This window comes from Dendroctonus ponderosae, unplaced genomic scaffold (assembly GCF_020466585.1).
Source record: "Dendroctonus ponderosae isolate FM_Combo_2020 unplaced genomic scaffold, Dpon_F_20191213v2 Dpon_F_20191213_3, whole genome shotgun sequence".
Taxonomy (NCBI): Eukaryota; Metazoa; Arthropoda; class Insecta; order Coleoptera; family Curculionidae; genus Dendroctonus; species Dendroctonus ponderosae.
This window is the reverse complement of record NW_026018508.1, coordinates 8,927,179-8,937,748: the sequence shown is the minus strand read 5'-3', so window position 1 is coordinate 8,937,748 and position 10,570 is coordinate 8,927,179. Positions and strand designations below refer to the sequence as shown.

At 33.5% G+C, this 10,570-nt stretch overlaps 1 protein-coding gene across 1 annotated transcript in view; it reads left to right on the top strand.

Moving 5' to 3' along the window:
• Nucleotides 1-10,570, top strand: part of LOC109545719 (protein Wnt-6) — a 34,434-nt gene that overhangs the window by 16,021 nt on the left and 7,843 nt on the right. Inside the window, exon 2 of the mRNA XM_019916564.2 lies at nt 8,860-9,080. Coding sequence (XP_019772123.2) covers nt 8,860-9,080 — 221 coding nt within the window. The remainder of the gene's footprint in view (nt 1-8,859; nt 9,081-10,570) is intronic.

Sequence of the window (10,570 nt, the reverse complement as noted above, 5' to 3'; positions counted from 1 at the left end):
GTTAGTTTGTTCCTGTTCCGTAGTTAAAGTTGTACCGAGTGGAATAAAAGTTGTAAGCTGAAGAAAGAGTTCAATACTCGGCCATCCACGGTACACTATTTTAACATTTGAATACAGCCAAGATTACCTACGAAAACAATAAAAAGTATCGTTCACAACAGAAAGTTAATAGTTTTACATTTACAAAAGTCTTCAATAGAGAACTTCATTCGTTAACTTATAATATCTGAGATTAAAAAATTTTTACAGAAAGAAAATTCGAAAAATTTTAAAACTCAATCCAGAATCCAAAACGCCCCTCGTCGTCCCTTGTCGAATAAATACGGCTTGCAGTAATATGATAAAATTCAAGTCAATAATACGGGACTAAAAGCTTTACATCTACATGGCAACCAGGGGCAAAGTAATGCCAAACTTACCGAAAGCTGCATCGTGGCACCTGCAAAGGAAGAAAAACATTCTTTAGTATTACAGAAACTTAGTCAAAACTTTTCAGTCAGACTTTAGTCAAAAGTTTAATTATTTGAAATAAACAGATTAAATCAAGAGAATTAAAAAATGCCAACAACTTCAGTTGTGTTTTCGAAAAACTAAACTCAGTTCAAGATAGCGGATTTATAGATTAAAAATCGTACTTCATTTTCTCCTTAAGATCTACTGCGCATTGAAATCACCACTAACCAGTACGTTGTATATACGTTGTCGTAGACTATTTCAACTTCTTCGGTGTGATCTTTCGGGGGGACGTTAACTAATCTAATAATAAACTAGTAGAAATCTTTACCTTATACCTTGTGTTTATTTTCAGGATAGGTATATAATTCTGGTGGATATTGCTTGGATTGTTACTATATTTTATAATTTACTATATTGTATAATTATATTGTATAATTGCCTGTATTTGGTTCAAGAGAGTCCGTTGAAACGCACTTGGCATATGGCATGTCTTTAAATGAGATAAAAGTTTTATAGCTCTTAAATGACAGCGGTTTTAAATTAGCAGGATCTATATGTAGAGAATAACTTTCCTTTAAATAGGGTTGAAAAACTTGGAAGTTATAATGATTTGCAGGTCGAAAAGACGATTTTCCGAACAAATTACTTTGAATTTTTACGTCAATTAACTTATTTTCAAAATCGAACATCTGATCGTTTAATTATTTGAAATTAATAGAGAAAACAAAGAGAAATAAAAATATCATCAACTCAACTCAATTTAGAGATTAGAAGTCATGTTTACCAGCTTGCTCGAAGCTTGCGTCCCATCCTCGATTTTCTGCCCATTAATACGCAAAAAACTCACGCTACACTTGAACAAACAATAAACGTCCACTCCAAATCGAAAACTTTAACTTGATTGTTCCTTTGGATGAATCATTTGCTGTTTGATTTTTATTTTTTATTGTTGACTCTTTTGTAGAAGTGTAAATCGGAAATAAACTGGACGAGGGTAGTGGTGACGCTTTAAATACTGTTGGAAAGGAACCAAACCCCAAGCCATGGGTATGATTTGTGAATATTTTCTGGCATACATACATGTCATCGGTACAGTGTACTTGTAGTAAGTTTGTTCTAATCTACCCTTCAAAACTTCTAATTATTATATTTTTTCTGACAAAGCGAAAGTGAAGTTGTTGAAGAGGTTTACAATGGAAAACCATTGAAAGTATTGACACATTTTTTGATTTGAAACTTTCGAAGAAATTCTAGATGTCATGTATTGGTCTTAAAGAATGGATATCTCTATCTCTTTCTTCAATTTTTTAACCATACTTCCATTCACATTTAATTTATGTTAAATTCTGCTTGGTGATAAATTGTGAGGGTTTGTAATAAAGCTCATCTTGATATTATTGCTCTGCGGACTCAAAGTAAGCTTTGCAGCTGTTAATTTTTCTCAACTGGGTAGTGACAAATGAACTGGTTTCATCAGTAATAGAACTCCGTTACTTTCACCGGCTGTTTCTTATGTGAAATTTATCAATTGGAAAAAAGATTAACTAATGAAACATAATTTTTCTGAAATGAAATGCAGGCTGTATTCTATCTCAACTCGATAACAGAACTGGTTTTTCTCCTCCAGGCATCGTGAAAACTTATGTAATGAATGTAGTAATTGAAATATGGGAATTTATATAGTTGCTGAAAAGCCAAGATTCAAAACATTGAATTATGTATTGGAACTACAATTTTATAGCTCCATCGGCAAAATAGACCAATTTTTTCTTTTCATTTGTAGGTGTAAACGTAAACATCTCCATTTTTATGCTGTTTTTTCTGTACGTTGTAAATTTCCCAAACAAGACCTTCACATGAAGAAAGGAAGGACACCACTTTTGAATCACCCAGAATAGAATCAGTATTTACAAATTATTATGTGGCATTTTTATATCGGCTTAAAAGTTTTCCGGCATTATTAGGTGTGTACTACTAAAATTGCTCGCTGACGATTTGTGTAGATTTGCGGGTAAAAACTAACGGCGACGATGAAGTAACTGTCGAAGTTTTATTCCGTTTCCGGCGCCTGAATTACGCGTCTCTCTACGATAACTGGAAGCAATTCCAATGGTCCATAAGCCGAGAAAACTTTCCAATCGATATTTTGACCGACAGTGAATGCCTTCATAGTCAGTTTCATTAGGTACCCATGATTTAAAAGAAAATTTGTGAAACAAAATGCTCCTTGCTAAAACTAATTCTTCAGTATAATAATACTTCTCCTCTTGAAACATGTTCTTATTTGGGAAATCTGTGCATGCATTAAATATAGCCGAAACGTTTGCTCAAAAAAATTGTGTTTTTGGCGCTATTTATTGACCGATTACCCAAAATCTTTCACAACTTAGCTCACGGTCACCATCAAACTGCAATTTAGCGTATGGCTCTTTGTACCTACTTCATTTCTTTGATATCATCGTTAATACCAATTATAAATTATGTAAAACATTCTGAAAAAAAATATGATTCTGCTAATTGAGCTTCATTGAGCTGAAAATATGTATTCCTAAATTTCAGATTTGAGTTATTACTTCAGGTTGAAAAGTTGTTGAACAGCAATTGAACTTTCGGCATCACAGTCGTGATCTGCATTTCATCATAACATTTACTTTTTGCAGCTTCCCTTGGGCATATCTATTGATCATTTCTCAGATGTCGAAGGGTTCCTAGTTTTCGAGATATTAGAGATATGGAAAGTCAAAATGATTAGACCACCGAGCAGATATTGTACTTACTACAATAAATGAAATCCTTGATAAAATAACCAGTGATCTGAAATTTAAAATAAAGTTTATCTTCTTCAACAAATCCTACTGAATAAGCAGTAAAAAATGGCCTAAAAATAGTGCACGCGCGATCCTGTCGTAAAGCAAAGCAGCAGTCGAGACTTTTGATGGTGTGAGTGAATCTAATCCAGAATCAAATGAGTAAATTGTTTATAAACACTTAGCTTTTAATACCCGTTACATGCGATTAGTTAATGGATGCTCTTAGAGACGAAATAAAATTGAAAAGGAAATATAGTAAAAAATGAAAGTTTATGAAAAATATACGGAGATAAGAAATGTTGAACATAGCCGTAATACATCAAAAGAAATTAAAATGTTACATTAAATACAGCAACATATCTATGGAAAATGCATCAGGAAGGTTGGCTCTCTTAACACTTCAGTGACAGTAATGTGTTAATGATAGACTAGCGAAAGCCGGAGATTTAGAAATAACTAAACAAATACCTTGGCGTTAACAAACTTAGTCTATACGGACGAAACAAAAATAGAAAATGTTCACGGGACTCACATGTTATACTCGTAAATAAATTAGGAACAATTAGTAATTTAAATAGTGATCAAAAGAATTAGTTGGAGTCTCATTAGACTTGAGTTTTATGATTCGTATATTTTATAGATCGCATAAATAATTCGGAGCGTTGAGCTCTAGTAAAAACTAAATTGGTTTGCTAAATGTAAGAACTGATTTACTTTAATCTTAACGGTAAGACATATTTTTATTTTGTTTGAGCCAAACTTACATATTATTTCAATAGCATTATCAGGTATCTGTCGTAGGTATATTTTTTCGTCTTGGGAATGGCTGATGCCACTCTCGATTCTACTTTGTATTACGCTTTGTTGAATTTGTGATTTGCAATGCATATTTTTCTTGGACATCTTGTATTGGTATGTGTTAATAATGGTTTTTTCATGAAACAACTTTGTTGTTCATATTTAGGTTATTCCGTATCAACTTAGGTACTATTTAACCCAATTTTGCGAAACAAATTAATAATGTTAACTTAAATTGAAAAGTCCCTAGCCACTGGCGCCGTAAAATATGGTTGCCAAAAGATTCACACACATTTCCAACTCTTTTTATTCAAATAATTTGTTATAGTAAATGGGTGAACCTATGTGGTAGGGTGAAAGTTGTCAATATCTAATTTATTTCAACTTTATTTATATTTAGATACATTTTTTGCTTCTAAATGGCAGATACGAATCAGCATATCACAGTTTTTCCTTAACTAGTGAGGAAATGAGACATGAAGGAAAAACATACTTTTTAGTATGTTCGTTTGTTTAACTTTTATCATTATTAACTCCCAATACTGGAGCTTTATAAATCGGAAATACTGAAGAGCAGAAGAGCAATGTGTCATGACACTTCAGTTATATCGGTAGCAAAAGTTTCAAAAAATTGCCGTCTTCGATTGAAAGAATCATTATTTTGCAAGAGCAAAAAGAGAGCGAAAATGCAGAAAATAGCATTGTGGCTCATTAAAGAAGATTTCCAAATGTTAATTAAAACCGTTAAAAATATGTTGATTGAAAAAAATATGTTTGATTTGGTAACGTTATTACGTTTGTCGAAAAAGCATGGCTAATCAATATCTAACCACTTAGAAGCCAATTTATATGTATAATTATATTGCTTAAATGACCTGTAGAAGTAATTTTATGAGACACTTTATTCAGAACACATTAAAATGAGTTTCAAATGTCTGTATTATTTATAACAATATCAGCAAATAAATGTCTTCACATGGTAACTAAAAATATACGCTTTACACCGACAAAGTCACCAATGGCTCGACCGTTTGGTTCTTATTGGAGGCAAATTCCGTAATCGATACTTCACACCTCCCGTCGGTCTTTGATAAAGACAAGCCGGCGATGAATACCTACCGCCCGCCCCCCGAACCTAACTGGTCAATGACCAGGAACCCGAAACACGTAATTGGAATATGGGTATGGGAACCGCAATCGCCGCCTTTACTTGTTTTGTTTTTGGTTCTCACAGGACCAAGAGCATATCTTTAGATATTTGGGTGCTTGCAATTTGTAGCCCATAGTGCAACTGTCTGAAAACATATTGCARCTGATCAAGRAAGGTTAATKAATTAAATTATTYTGTTTAGAAACTCACCATGTCATATGTTTCAAGCTGCATGCTCATCAAGCATGAGTTCATGAGAAAACCTTGTAATAACAACTTTTCTTATTGGTGTTTTTTGTCGTTATACGGTTTTCGACCAGATTTTACTGAKTAAAATTCACATTCACATATTTCACATATTTTAAAAATATTTTATATGATACAGAGTGTCCCAGAAAAGYGAGGCAAAATCAAAGTGTATTTTTTTARATAGAACTACCCAACTTTTATTTAAGCTCATGGAATGCAGCTTGAAATTCAAATTCATAATTCATTCAAATTCAAATTCAAAATTTATTAAAAAATATATATGTAAACAGAAAATTATTTGTCAATTTACAATTCATATAATGTAAAAAATATTTGTTGAGTACCTACTTACCTTGTACCTGTATGTACTCTTGAGGTTACAATTTTTTTTATATCAGTAATCATATTTTTATTTTCTGTCCTGGTTTAACAGTAGGTAATCCACATAGCATACCATACATGTATATTCTTACCTAAAACTAGCAACTTAAAACATTTTCCCGAGAACTAAACTTTTGAGAAAGTATCTGAACAAATGTGTTCTCTGGATTTGTTATTAAACAAATTGAAGTTATTTATTGATCTTATTATACTTGGCAATAAATTATACAATTTTGGGGCTACATAATTAAGAAACAAGATGAATTGTTCGATTATTTTCTTCAGGTAGAGCAAGAAAGTTGTTAGATACTTGTCTTGTGGTGTGGTTATGTTTGACATATGTTTGAGTATTTTTGTTCTTATGCGTAAATGAGCATGCTGAATGTATGTATAGCAATGATATGTCGCTAATTTCTTTGTTATATAACTCTCTATCAGGGTATAGTTTGTCGTCCTTTCTGTAAATTATTCTTAAAATATAATTTTGAACAACTTTTAATGGTCTTAAATTAGATTCATAAGCTCCACTCCATATTATAAGGCCATATCTAAGCAATAATTCTACTAACGATTTGTATACTTGTATGAGTAATTTTCTGTCCAAAAAATCTCGAAGAACATAGAACTTATGAATGAGTCCTCGAACTGTGCCTGTCAAATAGTGTACATGTTCTAACCATTTCAAATATTGGTCCACTATAATTCCTAGATATTTTACTTTGACACAGCCTTAATTTCAAGGTATGGGTTTATTTGGCTAACCAGGCTAAAATGTGGCCTTTGTTATACTGAACGGGATAAAATGGGTTTTCGTGACATTTAGTGATAATTTATGTGAATCTAGCCATTGTTTTACCACATCCATCCCGTCCATTGCCTTCCTTCTAACCTCATCCCACGAAACCCCCGAAAAGATCAATGCTGTGTTATCAGCATAGGATACAATCTTGCCATTCATGTTTAACCCCAGCAGAGAATTAATATAGGTTATAAACAAAATGAGACCCAAAATTGTTCCCTGTGGAATGCCCATCTTAATGTTTAGTGAAGAACTTATTAGGTTATTGATTTTAACATATTGTTCTCTGTTACTTAAATAACTCTGAAAAACCTCGATCCCCCGACCTCTTACACCATATTGTGTCAAAGAACTTGAATTGATCATGAGGAACAGTATCAAAGGCCTTTGAGAGGTCCAGGAAAATAGCCAAGCATTTTGAAGCGCTGCATATGCACCGTAAATTGTTTTTTTTTTACTTGCGACGTTGGCAGATTATCGTCATATCAGTAAAATTTTGCTTAAAAACATGGTATCTAAAAATTTAGTGTAGAAGAAAAATAAGCAGTTAAAGATTCAAAAAAATACGTTTTTCCATTCACCACAGATCCGTTAAGATTTAATCAAAATATCCATACAATGTACAATATTGTACAGGGTGTTAACAATATGGACTTAAATCAAAACTTTTTAACGCAATATAGCTTTTGTTTTCCAAATGTAAGTACCTGTATATTAATTAATATGTCATTAGATAGACAATTTACAAAGTTACACAAATTTTCATTTACACTTTAATTATGCTTTATTTAAAAATTTCAAGAAGTTGTTACATTTTATAAGGTGGCTATAGAATCCAATAAATAATTGTTAAAATTTGAAAGTAAAACAGTAAGAAAATATAATTTACGGTGCGTGCATATGCAGCGTGTCAAGCTGCATTCCATGAGCAAATGAAAAATTAGTAGTTCTGTTTAAAAAAATACACTTTGATCTTGCGTTCCTTTTTCGAGACACTTGTGCGTCAACAACTTTTACGTGAAACTATTTTTCGAAAGTTCAACACCAACGGAAATAATGGACTCTCTCGCACTAAAAAACCACCCTGTATTTTGCAGATATTTGGATTCGTTTTCGTTAGTTTCGGTAATTTGTTTTTGTTTTAGTAGAAATTTTTCAACAAGTTATAAAGTATTGATTTATGCATGTCCTGTATAGTAATGACGGGAGGTGTGCAGACCAAGATGTGGTCCTCTGTTATCTTACCTATAGAAAAGTGGAAATTTTCGGTGAGGGAAAAGTGAGAAGATAAAAACTGCAAATACACAAGAAACACTACCAAGAAAGATTGTTAGTGTACGATTTTCTATACTTCTCTTTTTCGAGTCTAAAAATTCCATAAATCATAGAGAGAGCGGATGTTGGAGCATTTTCTGCAGCTCATGAGATGCGCCATGACCTGTATTTCTCCGCAGACACATCAAGCATCTTGGTTTCATTTAATCTTGTTAGTTTTCACATCTGCAACTCCAGTTCTGATTCTATTTAACGTTGGCCATGTTCGCCAGTCCAGGTCCATCCCGCCAGGGTCTTCCGGATCAAGTGGGTAATTTTCAAGGGACTCTTCGCCAACCATCTTAAGGAAGTTCCTGGGTGATCTGAGCCTTCTCTGTGCCACACATTATCCGTATAGTGTGTGTTATAAGCAAGCGTCCGATCCAATATAACACCTAGACATTTTGGGAAGCTTTTCCTTGTATCGCCTCAACCAAGCCAAAGCTCATGTCCTGCACCGTTAAACCGAGATCGTCAGAAAAAAGAAAGGTTTCCCCCAAGGAAAGATTGGTTCCCCCCAAGGAAAGGTTGGTCGTTTGTGTGATATAACACTGTTGGGGCGGGAACACTACTTTGGGAAAGGCCATTTCTTTGATCCTCCCTCTGCTTTTCTTACCATTTAGAACCACAGAAGCGTCAGTTTTGTAGTAGAGATGAGACTATTTGCGTGAGTTTGTAGTCTTTGGTAAGGTTATACATTTTTGTTAAACATTTTTTCATGGTATGCGGTATTGTACGTCGCGGATAAGTTCACGAATGCAACGACCGTGATAAGTTTCTCTTCGAAAATTGTGCAACACTTAGTGTATTATCCCCCCCTTTCTTTTAATAGGTTGGCTGCTTATGCCATTACGAATATGCTGTACCAAAATTGAAAAACTCTATTAAACCTATTGTTACAGGGCCTCCAGCAGCGAGCTAGTTTTAAATCCTAAGCAAATGTGCAAGAAGGCACGTCAATCGCGACAGTCTAAGATGGCCGATATCTGCAATAAGCCTGTTCTTTTGCAAAGCATTGCACAAGGTGTGGAATTGGCGCAGGATGAGTGCCAGCATCAGTTTCGGCACAGGCGCTGGAACTGCACCAATGTCAAGAAGAGTATGAAAAAGGTTATGTTAAGAGGTTAGACGATATTAATCATGTGTTGTAATTTGAAGTTGTGTATTTTTACTGTTGCAAAATTAACAGATTTATATGGTACCTGCAGCTCACCAGGAACTAAATATTGCATTATACAGTGATGGCACATTGTCGCAATTCGTACAAATTATAAGATAACATTTAGTATTAGATAACTTACGCTTAGCCGAGTTTGATTTTTTCTGCGATAGTTAAAGAAGAAAATTTATTTGCCTTTAAATATTGCACGCTAATTCTATCAGCGCTTTGATCAGCGTTCCAAAATTGTAATTACTGACCAAGCAAACAAACAGCCGTGCACTTACTAAGTGTGCACAGTGACTGAAATGTAGAAATGTACGGGATTGTTACGCGTGAACGAAAAGCGCAGCCAGAAGGTTCCACCAATCAAACTTACCATACAAATGTGCAGAAAATCAAGCGGCTAAAAGCAGCGATGGATTGCCACGTCGACCGTGAATCGGCGAAGAATATTAAAGCGAGTCTTGCACCGAAAGACTCGCTTTGATATTATTCCGTGTTTTACCAATTGTTTTTCGAATGAATGGATACTTAATGTTATAATGAAATTATTTCAATAATAAAAATAAATATTAACTGTTTTTTAAGAACAAACATTGAACATTTAGGAATGTTCATGTGAACTTATGAAAAAACTGCTCTTGATTTTATGTCAGAGTCGATCAGAACTATTTTTCGCATTTATCGAATCGGGTAACGAACGCCCGATTGTTAAAAATCCAAAACGATGTCCCTACAAAATTGTTCTCAGAAAAGTATTTTTTCTAACAAGAATAAATGTTTAAATGGTTACATATTCCTAGTCCGTGTGCGTGTACTGTTTTTATTTAGATATACTCTTGACGCACTATTTCTAACTAGTAAAATATCAAGAATAATTAGTTGAATTTTTTTAAATATCTATTACGACATTATTGAATTTTTGTTAGGTATTCAATCTTTGTGTAATTGTTCGACCGAACTGGTGGTAATCTGTTTTTTTATTTTTTGTTTGGGATTATTGGTCTTTTGTGGCAAATTACCTGTTTGATTCGATTTCGATTCGAAAATACACTCCTACAAAATTCCGGCTGTACGCTGTAAATCACATACTTTATTTACTTTATATCTTGTAAGTAAAAAGGCCAAAATGTCTGAATTTTTGAAATATAGGCATTGAACAAATAAAAGAGCAAAACTATTTATTGGCGGACAATCTTATATTAATTGGTATATTTTAATTATCGTTTAATTTACTAAACAAGGAATAATTATATTATCATCAACATAAAATCGGTTGATCAATTTTCATACGGTGTGCTAAGGAAACTGATCACTTCTTTACCACGGGGAAGTCCACCTAATTCCATGTCTTTGCCTAATCTCGATAAGCATTTTGGGCGATCACAAGTCAAACTCATTGTAACTTTAAAATAAATGTAACTGAAACTGCGTATAAGAACTAAATATTT